General features: G+C 44.8%; 1 protein-coding gene and 1 long non-coding RNA gene across 8 annotated transcripts in view; one reads left to right on the forward strand and one right to left on the reverse strand.

Moving 5' to 3' along the window:
* anks1b (ankyrin repeat and sterile alpha motif domain containing 1B) overlaps nt 1-16,221 on the forward strand; it is a 216,610-nt gene that overhangs the window by 180,900 nt on the left and 19,489 nt on the right. For all 5 annotated transcript variants that reach the window (XM_086201956.1, XM_086201951.1, XM_086201952.1 and 2 more), the window contains one exon: nt 15,391-15,498. In XM_086201956.1, coding sequence (XP_086058082.1) covers nt 15,391-15,498 — 108 coding nt within the window. The remainder of the gene's footprint in view (nt 1-15,390; nt 15,499-16,221) is intronic.
* The window catches only part of LOC147262786 (uncharacterized), a 50,463-nt gene continuing 40,632 nt past the window's right edge, over nt 6,391-16,221 (reverse strand). For all 3 annotated transcript variants that reach the window (XR_015112480.1, XR_015112481.1, XR_015112479.1), the window contains one exon: nt 6,391-7,322. This is a non-coding gene — a long non-coding RNA (uncharacterized LOC147262786). The remainder of the gene's footprint in view (nt 7,323-16,221) is intronic.

Consider the following 16,221-nt stretch of genomic DNA (forward strand, 5'->3'; position numbering starts at 1 on the left):
TTTCAGGAAAAGGTAATGAAAGGTTTCGAAACATTTTTACTTGACAGAAAAGAAAATTACCAAATTTTTTTTTCTCAATTTTCTTTTTTAGACAAAGCCTTTAATCAAAAGAAAAATCATTTGCTGATTTTAATTGATTTAGTGATTCAGTTGCAGCCTTTAGTGCAGATTTGGGTTTCCCATCTCACATTTTCTCTCTAACGAGTGGTCACAAGGCCCAGCGGTGCAGTGATTACACCTGCCTCTCTATTCGCTGCAGTTAACATCTAAATTTATTTATTTATTTATTTAATAGCTGTTGCACTGTTGTTTGAAAAATTGCACCCAAGTGTATGCTATGTATGTATGCTATACGATCACAATAAAGGCTTTTGACTCTTGATTTATTAGGACTGCAGACCAAGAGTTTGATCTGCCGTCAGCCACCAGGTCAACCTCCTTTACAGCTGTTTTAAAAGACCGGTCTTATTATTCCCATAAGAAAAAAGATCACCCAACGGTTTTGACGTAGATTCTAACACAAGAGTAACATTTTTCCTTCTAAAAGTGAAGTATAATTCACTTGAAAGTAAGAGTGACCCGCTCTTCTAGGTGGTGGTAGTTAAATAACACCGTCAGGTAGGAAAAGGCAGCGTGGAGTCCTGCTGTTATCCCACTGGATCACATAAGTAGACCCTTGTACAGACACAAATAGTCCACGTGACGTCAAGCTTTGTGGGTTGGATTTAATTTATGTGACAGTTGCAGTCACAGGGATGCAAATATATCCCCTCATACCTACACACACACGCGCGCGCGCTGTCCTAGATGTGTCTTGCGGTCAGCTGATTGATTAGTCAAGAGTAGGCTGAATCATTTTTCTCTATAGAAGTTTGATTTCTCACACCAGATACTCACCTATTACACGATCCTGCTCATCCGTGACGTTGCTTTGAAGTGTATGGAGCCTGAAGGGACGTTGCGATAAACTCATTATGTTTAAACAAATGGGATTTTTTTCTGCTCCCAGCCATTTCCTGACAAACGCTTAGAGTTGTCTGGCTGACAGGAAAAAGAATACACCCTGCAGATAAATCTTGGGGGGGTGGCGGCAAAGTGGAGAGGTTCTTTCAGGCATCGGAAAGGTTCTTAAAGTTCTGTAAGACCAATGAAGATCTGGCTACCCTGTTGAATATTCTCCACAAAAAGGAGAACAGGTCTAATATTGCGTTCCACTAGCAGGGTACTTCTGGACTCATGGGTTTTGTATATAAACAGATGTATATTGCAGAAACAAGATTGGAAAAACAAATGATAAGTGATGTCAGGAAGGATGTCGAGAAAATGAAATTATTTATATGATCAATATGCTTCAGCCTGGTAACAGTGAGCACTGAAAGTGATATTGATCTTTTGAAATAAAGTAAAGTTGATTTGCTGTAATTTTCTTGTAAGAAGAAAAAAGAAGCAAAAATGTATATATTCATACTAGCTGAGACATACTGCTGGCTCCTCCCACTGCTCAGCCTATTCTTTTGGTTCCTTTCATGGAATTTTTCATTGAAGTTATCTTAGATGATAAAATAAAGTATCGACACCTTTTTGTAGCGAGCATGAGCATGTCTCTGTATGGGCCCGGCGTCTCCATAGTGACGAGATGGAGAGGAGGAGGAGGAGGGGAACGTAAACTCGGTAGAGGGAGCGTGTGTGTGTAGAGAGAGAGGGAGGGAGAGAGAGAGAGAGAGAGAGAGAGAGAGCGAGCACTCAGGCAGAGACATGTAGGAGATGTAGTCTGGCTGCCGCAAGCTGAAGAAAGAGGAGGAGTTGTTAAGCGCTGGAAATCTGCAGAGTGAGAGTGAGGTGAGAGAAAGAGAGACAAAAGCTGGTGGTGAGGAGGCGAAGGAGTAAAGCTCTGAGCGCTTGGCTGAAGGAAAAAGAAGAAGAAGAAAGACCAGCAGGAGCAGAAAAGAGAGGAGAAATAAGACAAAGGAGAGAATCTACTCAACCTTTTGTTTGGAATTATATCTGACTTGAGGAACGGCAGGTAAGCTGGGGAGGACGGAGATGAAGAGCAGTGTGTGAATGAGAGAAGATCAATTCAGTGACGAAGTCAGGCTTAGTTTATCATAACATGCCAAGTTCATCCACATCGCTCAGTCAACACTGCTGACTAGGTTTATTTACAGCGCAAGTGTGTGTGTGTGTGTGTGTGTGTGTGTGTGTGTGTGCACGCACGCAAGAGTTGGGCATAACTGTTTTTCATCTCGAGTGTAAAGGGGAGTCGAGGGATGAAGTATCGATTGTACCTTGATAAAACATTCATTACACTCTTGTTGACATCGATCCGTGTGCTTCATCTTCATCCACAAGTACAGACAAAGTTCTCAGCTTTGTACATGTCAAAAGACGGGAGACAAGTGAAGACCCCCCCTCATCACACACACACACACACACACACACACACACACACACACTTAAAAAAAAGAAGCTTTTATAGCCGTAGTTTCTCAAACGTACTGGCTGCCCTGATTTGTGTCCTCGCCTCATTTGCATGTACTAACTTGCCTTTGGAAGACAGAGAGAATCTGGGATGAGACCTGGAGAGAAAATTTAAGAGAGGGATGTTGTTGAGCCTCAAGTTAGTTGAGTTTCAGCACAAGATGTGACAAAAACTAAAAATGAAGACACTTCAAACTCTGATCACATTGTTTTACTCAACAACAAAAAAAATCTGTTGGCATTCGAGAGCTGTAAGCACCAGTTTTCTTGAGCCAAAAGAGGTTGTTTTTTTCTTTAACAGTCAATGTGGAAGGACCTTGCAGGAGGTAGATGGTCTCCCTCTCAACCATGACACACGTCTCAACAGGAGTGTTTTCCGTCTAGAAAGACTAGCCGGACAGACGGAGAGAGTGAGATCAGATCTGCTTTATCTCAGACGCCGGTGGATCAGTCATAATCCCGCCTCCTGGTCGTCCCAACGCCACCACAGCGAGTCATTATGATAGATGCCCCTCTGGGCAGCAGCGTTACTCAGCAGGGAGTTGGTGAATGATGCTGACACACTCCTAAATAGAGATTTTTGTGGCTCTACCAAAAATTCTATTCTGGAATGAAGAGGGTCACTCAACTGTAGCGGTTCGCAGACTTTTATTTCTGGATAAATCAGCTGATCTTTGGTTTTACTGTCCTCATCAACAGGTGATCCAGTAGACGTGACCGGGGTTTAATTTATGTGAACAGGTGTGAGAAATATTTGTGTGTCACGACTGACCTTGAAGCCGTTTGGGTCCGGTTGGTTCTAACTAGAGCAGCAGCTTTGACCGCTCACTACTGGCTGCTTTTTATATGTGGCTACAATTACACTGCACTCTCCTTTCAGATTTTTGTAACGTCTGACACAGTTCACAAGTTCCCAGTGCCACATAGCAGCTCAGTGAGGGAGATCCACCAAATTAAAATGACTAGCTCTGAGCTAGCGTAGCATCGCTAACAAAGTCAAGGGACCTGGCTGGAGTCAGAGCCACTGAGAATGAATGATAAAGTAACCAATTAGAAATATGCTCACAATATCTGACTTAGCTTTTTCTGATTATCATCATTATTCTTAACTAATTATGAGTTCAGGCCCGTTTTGTAAACGTTTCACAGAAATGAAAGAAACACCAGTCGTGTCAGTTAAATTAATAAAATAGGATCTTGTTTTTGTCCCTCTAAACTGTCGATTCTTTTCAAACCCGGGAATGCACATTTCTCCATGTATGCATATGTTTATGATACGAGCCGCTACCTGGATCCGCCTACTAAAACATCGCATTTTGTAATATTTCCTGCTTCACGTTGACTTCTAATTAATAAAGAAAAACAAAACAAACAAACAAAAAAGCTCACTAGGATCTCATCGGGAACATCGGCGCGGTTCTCAAACAGAAATGTCTCCCGTTGTTCCTAAATATAGATCAAACTCCCTCTACAGCTCTATAGTTCCAGTTAAATGGGGATTTTCTAACCTGAAAAAATATGACAACAATCCTGCAGCCTGACTGGAACCTCAGTGAGGGAGAGCGGTGACGCTGGAGGTCAGGTGACTCTCAGATATCTGGTGATGAACAGCCACTCAGAGATCAACTGAGAGGAATGTTTCAAAGCCAAATGACCTTCAGTTAAGGCGAATAAATCCACCTTAAAACCAACTGTGACCTCTTGTTTTTGGAGATCGTTGCGTTTGACTGGGAACGGGTGTTTCCTACCAACCAGTCGGCGCATTTCTTGATCATGTAAACATTACAATAGGTTTACACATATCCGGTCCATGTTTCTATGTCAGCTAACCACACAGCAGCCCGTGATCCAACTCCTCCGTGTCAACAGTAGATGTCTAGCATGTTCGCTGGTCCAGGGCCCCCTGCTCCCTGACAGGCTCTGCTGGTCTCACGCCGTCCCTCAGCACAGTCAACAGCTGCACATATGGCAGCTACACGCGTCCTATTAACCTGATCATGTGTCCGTATCCTCCCCCCAATCTTATGTACTGTATGTTCCACTGACTGTGACCAGCTGCTGCATGCAAGCTACTGCAAGACACAGAACAACATCAACACTGACCCGGGCGCCATCAGCTGCCATTGCGTCATGCTGATACGCACATTAAACACGCTACATGCTTACATACGAGTACTGGGATGTAAACATGGCTGACATACCTTATATAAAAATATCCCGCGTGGTTAAATCTGGTAAAAAAAAGAAAAAAAAGTCATTATTTCTGTGTTAGTCTCCAAACATCCATTTATATACATACAATATAGGATTTCACATCCATCCATTTTTTTTACTGCTTATCTGTTTGTGGTCATGGGGGGCTGGAGCCTGTCCCAGCTGACATTGGGCGAGAGGCAGGGTTCACCCTGGTCGGGTCACCAGTCCGTCACATGGCCATCAGGAGCAGGTACGGGCTCAGGATCTTGCTCAAGGATACTTGGACATGGTCACCAGGGGGAGTGAGGATCGACCCTACAGTTGCTAGACGGCCGCTCTACCTCTGAGCCACGCCGCTCCTCATGTAGGATTTTATTATTTACATTTTGATTTCATATAAATACTCTAAAGCACCCATAATATTTGACTCTCAAAATCGCACACACACACACTTGAATGTGTGTGTTCTCACACTGCCTTAGGAGAGCTCCTACTTCTCTGTGAAAATCGGTTCCATCTTCAGGCTTTGAAGTATTTATTAACCCAGAAAAATATCATACACAATTTCCTCTCTCATCTTATTGGAAATTCAGTCCATGGGCTTTTACGTGTATGGTGGGGTGTGTGTGTGTGTGTGTGTGTGTGTGTGTGACTACCAAGGGTGTGTATCATTAGATGAGCAGCCTTGTAAGATCTTGTTTCCACCTTAATCTTGCTCTGCATTTTGCTATGTTCGCCACACACACCTACACACACACACACCCTATATGCTCCCAGTCATAGTTACAGTTCCCCGTCTATTAATGGACACGTATCCGTCTCCATGTGGGCGGGGTTATTAATGCCTCGCTCTCATTGGCTGCCTGTTCTTGCGGTACACTAACGAGCCTTCCTGTGGTCATCATTTTCAGCACATCGTTCTTGACTTCAACAACCCTCCGCTCACTGGTTGCTGGGCAACCAGTGGTCTCTGGTTACCCTGAAGTGCCCCCCACCCCCACCCCCACGGCGTGTGTGGAAGAATGTATGTTAGAGCTGCTGAGCCACGGTCATAAGGGATGCATGTTGTGCTCTCTGCAAGCGCGCGTGTGCGTGCACATGTGTGTGTGTGTGTGTGTGTGTGTGTGTGTGTGTGTGTGTGTGTGTGTGTGTGTGTGTGTGTGTAATCTATTGAGGACCCCGTGCAGATCAATAGTAACGATTTGGGCCAAAATGCTTTACCTCCAAACAACACAGCGGCTGAGGGATGGAGGGGAGGACACAGCAGAGGAAGGACTGGCTGTGATGAAGCATTCAGGGTCACAAATATCAATAATCAGAGTGAAAGATCCTCCTGCCGTGGCTGCCGTAAACGTCTGTGCAGTATAACAAAGATGGAAGCTACTTTGGACTTTTGGCCACTTTGTTGTCAGCCCCCACATAAAACTGGAGCTCAGGCAGGGTTATTGGCTAACTGTCAGTTTTCTCTTTCTTGCACAAACCCACATCGATATTTCAGGTACTGTTCAACCTGGGTCATATATTCCTCGTGTATTTGAGTCTAAATGATTAGAATTGATCCAATATTGAGTGAAAATGCTTACGCCTCCCAGTTGTAGTGATTTTACAAGCCAACCAGAGTCGTCTGTAATCAGAGATGTTCCAAGTACTCAAGATCAACCCACCCCTACACTACAGTATCTGTGGAATCTCAAGCCTTGATGCAGTATTGTCTATTTTGCATGTAATACACTGAAGTGTCTGTGTTCTAGTACTGGATTGTTTGCAGTATTTATGACGTGATTCAACAGAAAACCAAAAATCTTCACTTCAGTTGCTCTTTCGGACTCCAAACATTCGAGATGTCTGAACATACACCCTAAAAGTGCAACTGCTGATGATCTCTATCAAATGCAGTCCAAAAAAGGCAAAATGAGAGTATTTATGACCAAACTTTCTAATTTAACAAGCAATAATAAGAAACATCTAAAAAGCCTGTAGAAAAAAATGTAATGTGTTCAAAAAAATTTGACAAGAACTACAAACCCAACACAATTTATGTTCTGTATGCAATTTAATGCACATTATTGCATCATTTGCATATTCAAAAATGTCACACAGCTCAAAACAAGAGTAATTGTCTCAATATAAGCAGTGACCTGTGGTATCGTGGGACTTTGAGTGGATAGAAGGTTAATATGTCATCGTCGGACGCCGCCGCCTGTGCTCAGCCCCCAACATGGCACTGAGACAAACGGTGCCTGTTTTCTTTGATCGATATAACCACTCAATCGGCCTGTAATGTATTCTGACCCGGGCAATTTAAGTAACCTTACACCACTGATTCTTTGATCTGGAGAAATCGATGCGGGCGTCTTCAGAGCAGGCGGGATGCCGAGTTGAGCCCGAAACCCTCTATGAGGAGGCGACGCCTGCGGGGCTGCAGAAGTCTGCCGATGCCACCGAAGTCACGACCTCGAAGTCCGCGGGGGAGAAGTGATCGGTCTTATTGACGAGAGCCTGCGGGAGCTAATATACCTCATGAAAGCTAACAAACAAAGTGGACCAATCACATGTCGTTGCCAAGGCTGAAGAGAAGAAGGTCTGCGCAACAACCACAAGCCCTCTATTCATCCTGTCGTTTGTATTGTGGTCTCTCCTCCTGCCATCTGGGTGCAACAGAGTCCAAAAATAAAAAAGGAGAGAATCTTAGAGAGCAGGAAGGTAACGTGAGGTCAAGGAAATATGAAGTGAAACGGGGAGCGAGGAAAAGAGGTTAGCAGGGTGATGCGGGGGACAGTGAGGTGAGTCAGCGCAGGATCAACAGAAAGGCTGATGAGAGACTCCTCGCTGCCCCCCCCCCCCCCCCCCCCCCCCCCACTATTAAAACTCTGTGCTAGCTGGAGCACAGTCAGGAACTGGACTGTTGGTTCCTGGCTGGGGTTTCTGCTCTAGTGAGCTGACTCCCCACCCCCCTTCAGAGAAAAGGCTTTTTGTCTCCTGAATGAGAGAGGTTGTTGTTGGTGTCCCTATCATCACTCATGATCTCAGCTGACCCCCTTCTCGTTACACAGCGTTTACTCTCCGTAGTATCCGTACCAACAGATCAAGTTATTTTGCGTTCCTCTTGTGTCTAAAAGGTTTCTGATGCTCTTCGCTTGTGATTTTGAACAAGCAGCATCTCGGTGAACCCCACTGGGAGATGTTTTACACACCAAGTTGCATTTTTTTAACTCCGTCTTCAGTAAATTATCGCAATATATCGCGATGTGTTTGGTGAGCTTCTTGCCTGTACTCTTTTCCTGTATACCTGCGGAACTCGAAGGTAAAAGAGTTTACATAAAAAAATATATCAATCCCAAAGAGTAGATCTGCAGTTTAATTTGGTAAGTGAGGTGCCAGCAGGCTGCAGAGGAGATGCCTGTGGGAAAGCGTGGCTCCGCGAGCCGTATGTGAGACGGCTAATCCGTTAATCAAGCCTGTTCAATCTGGGCTAACAGGACTGTTAACAGGATTAGCGGATTGATTGGCAAACACAGACACACCCAGAGCAGACAAACACACCGCAGCGTGGCGAGACACTGGAGGCGGACAGGACCCCAAATCATCTCCTACGACAGTAATAAACGCCATACCGGAGGGTGAGTAACCCTCACTGGATGATGGAGCTGCTCAGTGGCGCCACTGGGGGACAGATGGAGGGAGTGGGACCCATCCCATCAGGTCACATGACAAAGAGCCTGACTATTTCACACACATTTTATAGAATATTCAACATAGTAATTTTTTTAACTCTTACTGAAACACTCTCATGTGGTCGGTATCGTACCGCTACAGGCACTTGCGCTCGTTTACACAAGTAAAAGAGATTTTCCAACGTTTCCATGTGTGAATCCTGCAGTAAGATCGTCAATCCGAGCGGCCTCCCTGGAATCTCCGATTGTTGATCACACTTTTGGTTTTATAACCTCCCAGCGTTGGTTTGACCGTCAGCAGGAGAACTGAAAAAGTGGTGGATGAATACTGATGCTGCTGGGGAGGTAGAGGAGCGGCTGAGGAACAGTCAGTTATATTTTGGAATGGATCAAGAGCCAGACGCCATATTGCCTTGGCGGAGCCATGCAGCAGCCATCTTGTTCGGGATTTAATGTTCATTTTTAGATAAATGATTGTTTCACTTCCAAGATTATATAGTTATGATTTTAGATAGATCTGCTTTCATAGCACTGTTCATCTTGTTACTGCGGGGGAAAAAAAGAAATTTCACGATGTAGCGCTGGTGTCTGTTATATATAAGTTTGTAATTCTCGCTTCCGGTCTTTTTAAATTGTTCGTTCATACGCAACATACCACATAAGGCTGAGTAGCTTTGGAAAAATGGCATAAAAACTCCTTCCCAAAAATAACTACTCTGACTTTTTGAAGTTTGGTGTGATTAATTTTCACTCTGCAGTCTTAGTGCAGGGTGGGATGCTGCAGTAGCAGATCCCTGCACTGCTCTCCTCTTAAAAAAAACAGAAAAATAGACATTTGTTCCTCAAGAGAGGAAGTCAGAGGAGATCAAGTGACACGTTGATGGTCGTGGTGTTTATTTATACAAGTAGGAGGTAAATAGGGACCGGTCACGTTGGACTTTGACATGTAAGCGTCTGTGAAAGCTCTGGGGGAAAGTGTGCAGACTTTTTTTTTTTTTTTTTTATTCCCAGATGTGTAAGTGCTGTTGACACCTACAACAGTGCGGAGCGCATCGCTATCAAGGTTATATCACATGAATGGATGCGACGGAGGGAAGGGGCGCAGCGGAGTGCGTGCTGCTGCGGCGGCAGAACACTTCCCCTGTCAGTATATACAGCTGCTATGAATATCATTTACATGCAAATGGTGCCGTGATGCTGCAGTCAGGAATCAGACTGCGAGTGTGTTTAGCAATAATGGTCGGGTCGCATTCAAAGTCTCATCCATTCAGGGATAACAATATAATCTTCCTCCCCGGGCTCTAAAACAGCTGTTTGTGTGTGTGTGAGAACACAGCCACGTGCATGTGTAGGATTTTTTCTTTTTCCAAGAGAGGGGGAGGGAAGGGGTGTGTTTTGTGTGTGTGTGGGTGCCTACTGATGCGGCTGTGTTGCCATGGTGACAGGTGAACTTGAGGCTGAGGTTGAGGCTTCTACTGTAGTTAAAGTAGATGCTGTTGCATAAGTGTAACACAGATAGGCTCGATGTGCTCTCTCTAGAATGTGTGTTTTTGTGTGTGATGAAACAGCAATGCGAGGACTGGTGTCACGCTATCGGCCCTCAAGGGGTAGACTGAATATTTCATAACCTCCACACAGAGCGATATTTCATCCAGGTAATACTGAATACTTTATAGTTCAAATATACGTCCTGATGTGAGAATACGTCTCAGAATGAATCCTGAACTTGTCTTGAGCGCGTTTGCAGTTGCTACTGGAGAGAAGTAGAAGTGGGAATCAACACCAGTACTGACAACTGGGATGAAACAAACACACACACACACACACACAGGTTCATAAAAGACAAAGGGTAAATGGGTTTATGACACTAGCAGTTGTTTGAAAAAAAGAATATTTGATATTTGCTGGCTATATATAAAATACATATATATGTATACATATATACACGTGTGTGTATATACATATGTATATATATATAAAATGTGTTACGAGTCAGTAACAAACAAATAAAGCCACAGTCTATGACGATGAAACTAACGTCATGTTTTATTAAAACAAGCGACTGAGAACACAGTCTTACTTTGAAAGAGCACGTAAGGTGAGTTAAGTGCTGCTAGAAAGTGAAGGCCTCAAGGATCTTTTGAAACAGGAAGAAAAACCTGATTCAAGCAGCACTTTCAGACTTAGGAGAGACAAACGGAGGTGGAGGGAGCGATTGATGCCGACGTAGGGGAGAAAGAGGTGGTGAGCTGTGACAGAAGATCCAGAGTTGGAGGGAAAAGATGAGTAAGTAAAGATTGGCAGAGGGACCACTGGGCAGCCATACTACACCAATTAGTGTCAGTACCCAGCAGCCCCAGCTCTACTCTGGGCTTCCTTTTGATCCGTTTAATTCTGACAATTAAGATACATCATCTCCATGCAGGACAGAAAAGCGGAGGATGTAGTTTAACCTCGGTGGGGCTCAACTCTTTTATGGCTGCTTTTTATGAACATATCAACATTTATCATGCAGATTTTCCCCTTTTTTTCTCATTCATAGTTTGACGTGAAACAGATACAGCAAGTGTTTTCATGGGGTAGGGCTGCCATGCAAGGTGTTAGCAACATTAGCAGCTAGCAGGCAGTACCGTATGTCCCTCAAGGGTAGGAGGCAGGTATCCACCCTCTGACTGCTAGACTCCACAGCTGTGTTGGATTTATGTACATCAGTGGGATTACCCCCCCCCCCCCCCCCCCCAGGTTAGATTGAAGGGCTAGTTGGGTTATTTTTATGTTGGTTCTATGAGACACTGAGGTCTAGTCAGTCACCTGCCGTAGCTGTTCAGCTCATCCACTGTCAGGAGAATCAGCGCCGCAGCAGCAGCAGCAGTGGTGGAACCAGAGGAAGGTGCTGCTGTGGTACCAGTACCAGCACAAACACCCATCTGAAGTGTATACGTCCCTTTACCCGCTGCTGCCAGTGTAACAGCTTTGGTGCTCTGCATTCCAGTTGGACAGGCTTTTTCTTTAGGGACAACATTCCTTGACCGCACAACGTCTGTCCTCTTACGCACACACATCGCTGTACCACAGGCGGCGAACTACAGTGCACATCAGATTCGGCCAATAGTTGAGGAATAGAGATGCGAGTGATGGGAGTTGTTCGATGAACCAATTGTTTTTTTCATACCAGCCGATCAGAGAGCAGCGGTGTGACATCACGGCTGCCCTCGGTGCAAGAAACAGCTTCATCCATGTTGTTGCGAACCATCGATCGCTGGACTGGTCTGAAGCATCCTCTCTTACTTTCTCCCAGAATTCTTCTTGGTGTTATTTATCTATTTTTTGTTGGCAGACTGGTAGCTACTCCTCCACCGCTGCTGTTACTTTCTCTCTCCTCTGTTGAGGTCTAAAGGTCAGTTCAGATGGGATGCAACTCTCCGTATTCAGGAACATTCTAAACCTGCACTCGGAGACTTGATGTGGTGAATCTTGGGAGGCTCTAGCAACAAGCTTCACACACTGCTCTCTGGAAGACTCTGGGCATAACAAACCAGTGAAAGGTTGTTCATGTCAGGGGAATCAGAAGTTGGTGGCAGATGTAGAGGCTGTGCTCTGAATGCAGAGAGGTTTATCTGGCTGTGATTCTCTACGCTGGGTGAACTTGTTTGGCGTAGTCTTCGTTGTTCATTTATATGTAAAACTCCTCCAGCTTTAATTGTGATGTTAGGAACAAGGCCAAGCCTGCGATATCAGATGAGGCTTATTTACATATTTTTGCATATGTACACTTTTCATTATGCATCGGAAATATTTTACTTATGTTCTGTTTGCGTGTTTAGATTTATGAGGGAAAGTTTTTGCACCCGAGGCGACGCTGCTCATTTTAAGTTTGTATTGTTTTATTTCTCCGGCAGATGTAGCGCAGTGTCGCGCCTCTGTTGGGCCTTGACTGAAGAGATGAAGTACGGGTGTGTGTGTGTGTGTCTGGTCTGGGCTGACTCAAGGCAAGACTGCGGGGAGAATCATTACACTTGCAGCAAGGCCTCACATCGAGGCTAATTACCACCCTCTGCTCTAAAGACACGCACACACATTCACAAACGCACATTCTCTCACGCATGACTCTATTGGAAGGCCTCCAGCAGCGGCCTCATAAAAGCAGGCAGGAGTTTGTTGTGTTCTGGTGTGAGGAGGTGCAAGCGGAGCGTTGAGCATCCCTGTGGAGGGCTGCCATGTTCCAGACCGTCTCTTTAGAGAGACCAGTAACTGGCACAGGCAGCAGATGCCTGGTGACCAGAGGAAGAATGGACGCTCTCATAGGAGTCCAAGTGTGTGTGTTTGTACTTGTGTAATGAGTGTCTGGGGAAAAATCAATACTTGATTACAGATTTGAAATAAACTCTTGTTGTGAGATTTCAATTCATGGCTGTCAGTGTAAAAACGAGCAAGGCGATATGACATCATCATCATCAGACGAGCCCGATGCAACAAAGAGAAAAGCCGTTGTTCTGTCTGGGTCCCGGCTCCACCTCCACCTCGTTGGGATTACGTACTCGTGCTAACACACAAACGGCTCTGAACACGTCACCACTGTGTGTTTAATCTGTAAATTACTTGTGATTTAGCAAATCTGATGTTTTTAGTTCAGGTGAGGATTTTAGATTATGCTCTTTCTTTAGGATTCATTCATCAAGTCAACAACAGGTGTGAATAACTCCATCATGGAGGTCACGGGTTAATTAAAGTTAGTATAAATATATGTAATATTATAAAGGATACTGTTCTAGCAAATACTGTTCAGTTTGTGTGTGTGTGTGTGTGTGTGTGTGAGAGAGAGAGATCTCAGTGCTTTTAGTTTTGTCTTGATTTATAGTCACAGCTACTGCTGTATGTGGTACTTTCTCATGATTACTTCAATAACTACTTCATGACAGAGCAAGCAAATGGACAGTGGGGCAAACAAGTATTTGGCAGCCACTGATTCTGCAAGTTGTCCCACTTAATAGATGGGAGGTCTGTGGTGTTCATCATTGGTACACTTCAACTGTTTATTTGTATAATTGTGCAGAGAATAAGTATTAGCACCTACAAACCAGCAAGAGTTCTGGCCCTCACAGACCTGTTACTTCTTCATTAAGAAGCTCTTCTGTCCTCCACTCATTACCTGTATTAATGGCGCCTGTTTAAGCTTGATATCTGTATAAAAGACACCTGTCCACACCCTCAAACAGTCAGACTGACACCTCTCCACCATGGCCAAGACCAAAGAGCTGTGGAAGGACACCTGGGACAAGACTGTACACCTGCACAAGACTGGGCTGAGCCAATCTACAAGAGGCAAGCAAGGTTGGAGCAATTATTAGAAAATGGAATAAATCCCAAATCACTGACTATCACCCCCCACCTGGGGCTCCATGCAAGACCTCACCTCCTAGGGTACAGATGATCTTGAGAGGAAACAGCCCAGAACCACACGGGGGGAACTGGTCAGTGACCTGAAGAGAACTGGGACCACAGCAACAAAGCTTATTAGCAGTAACACACAACGTCGTCATGGATTAAAGTCCTGCAGTGCTCGAAAGGTCCCCCTGCTTAAGCACACGTCCAGGCCCGTCTAAAGTTTGCCAGACACCATCTGGATGATCCAGAGGAGGATTGGGAGAATGCCATGTGGTCAGATGAGACCAAAATGGAACTCTTTGGTAAAAATGTCACTCGCCGTGTTTGGAGGGGGAAGAATGCTGAGTTGCATCCCAAGAACACCTTTCCCACTGTGAAGCATGGGGGTGGACACATTCTGCTTTGGGGCTGCTTTTCTGCAAAGGGGGCAGGACGACTGATCCGTATTAAGGAGAGGAGTGAGAGCATTGAGGATGAAACGTGGCGGGACCTTCCAGCATGACAGTGATCCCAAACACACCGCCCGCGCAACGAAGGGGCGGCTACGTAAAAAGCATTTCAGGGTTCTGGAGTGGCCTCGCCAGTCTCTGCTCCTCAATCCAATAGAGAATCTGTGGGGGGAGTTGAAAGTCCGTGTTGCCCAGCGACAGCCCCATAACAAATCCTTGTTTGCCCCACTGTACGTCGCTGCATCCTGGAATTCACCAAGTGACAGTTTATAAAAACCATCTTAGTGTGCTCAAGGCACCCATGTGGCGGTACTTGAAAGACAAGGCACACTTTTTGGGTGAAGTATGGCTCTTTAAATGCAGCCTGAGTCTCAGATCTACGGCTCCGATCTTTTCTTCTTCTGATCATTTCCTGCCTCACTGGATAATAATTTGATATCAATTTGCCTTAAAAAAAAAAAGAAAAAAGATCGGAGCAGGAAATTACAACAGAATTACCAACTAATTGAATCAGTCTCTCCGTGCCCGCCTCTGCATTATGCGTCTGTGTGTGTGTGTGTGTGTGTGTGTGTCTGCGCGCACAGCAAAGGTACCTCCTAGCCTATGTGTGTTTTACGTTGGATTATAGACTTGACTCACAGAACAGCTTGAGCCCAGCAGTGTGAGCCACGCTGGTTATGCAATAATAATAATAATGGCATGATGCATGCATTTGCTAAGGGCTTTTTATATCATTATGCACTCATTAGCACTTCCCTTCGTAGGCTGCGGTGCTCTCTGCTTTTCCTCTGTGCAACTCTTCTCTGGATAGTGCCATTATCCTTCATTTAAGGATGATGATGATAATCTCTTACCTCTATGCTGCTTTTTTTCTGCAGATGTGGATATAATCCAGTTATCATTCCGCCTGAAAGCCTTTGAACGCTCGCTCTCTAGAAAAGCTGTTTGAAATTATGCAAATGAAAGTGGCAGTCATCATCATTTTGTGTTAGCGCAGGAGATTTTGACCAAACATTTCATAGCTGTTTGCAGAGAAGACAGAGCAAACACATCTCGTCACTCAGTGAGCTATAATATGCTTCAGTTGTGTCCGATACACACACACACACACATTCATGAAGCTGTTTGGTACTTTGGCTTGATAAATGAGCTGCAGCGCATCATTAAACCTCCATGCTTGATGTTTTTCTGTCTTTGTGTTCTTCCAGGTATTGAAGATTAGTCTCATCGGACACAGAAAACGGATCTTAGCCTCGTTGGGGGACCGACTACACGAAGACACCCCGCAAAAACCTCCGCGGGCGATCTCCCTAAGGGTGAGTCTCACTGAGTCCACTGGGTGCTGTGTGGACCATGATAACCCTGAGTACTGAACCAGGCCTAGCTCTCCGAGGGAGGCCCCCCCCCATTCCGCCTCAATCTCTCCATAAATGTCTGGCCTCCCTACAAGCGTGAAGCTAATAACTAGGAACTGCTTTTCACCAGGTGGCTCTCTGTGACATCAGCACCGCTAGCAGATTTGGGTGCTTTTGAACCTCCAAAATCCACAAACTGTGGGAGATGATATTTAACTCACTGCAGCAACATTATGATTTGGATCAGCCGATTTTTTTTCTTTTTTAGTTGCTGTAATATTCGGAGCCCCAGAAGTGTAATTCTTGTTTCTCTGTCTTGCTGGATCATCATATATGTTGCATCCACAAATCCTACTGCAGTGCCAAGCCACTCATCCAAAAGTAGGAACGATTCATGTGATTTCTCCCTATTTTAATCTCCTACTGACATGCACAGATATGGTGCCTTCACTTGCCTGCAGACATGGATTCCTTAGAAGTGAAAGTTCTTTAGTCTTTTGAAAGCAAATTAATCTGTGGATTTTTGCGCATAAACTTTGCGAGCAACATAATGTTCCCATGTACAATGTTCCCATGTACAATGTTCCCATGTACAATGTTCCCATGTACAATGTTCCCACGAGAAAAAAGAAAAAAAAAATCACCGCTCCACGTCTGAGGCTCCGCATGAATCTATAAAACGCC

This window comes from Aulostomus chinensis, chromosome 4 (genome assembly GCF_037954235.1).
Source record: "Aulostomus chinensis isolate RoL2024-O1b breed Wild chromosome 4, RoL_Achi_v1.0, whole genome shotgun sequence".
NCBI lineage: Eukaryota > Metazoa > Chordata > Actinopteri > Syngnathiformes > Aulostomidae > Aulostomus > Aulostomus chinensis.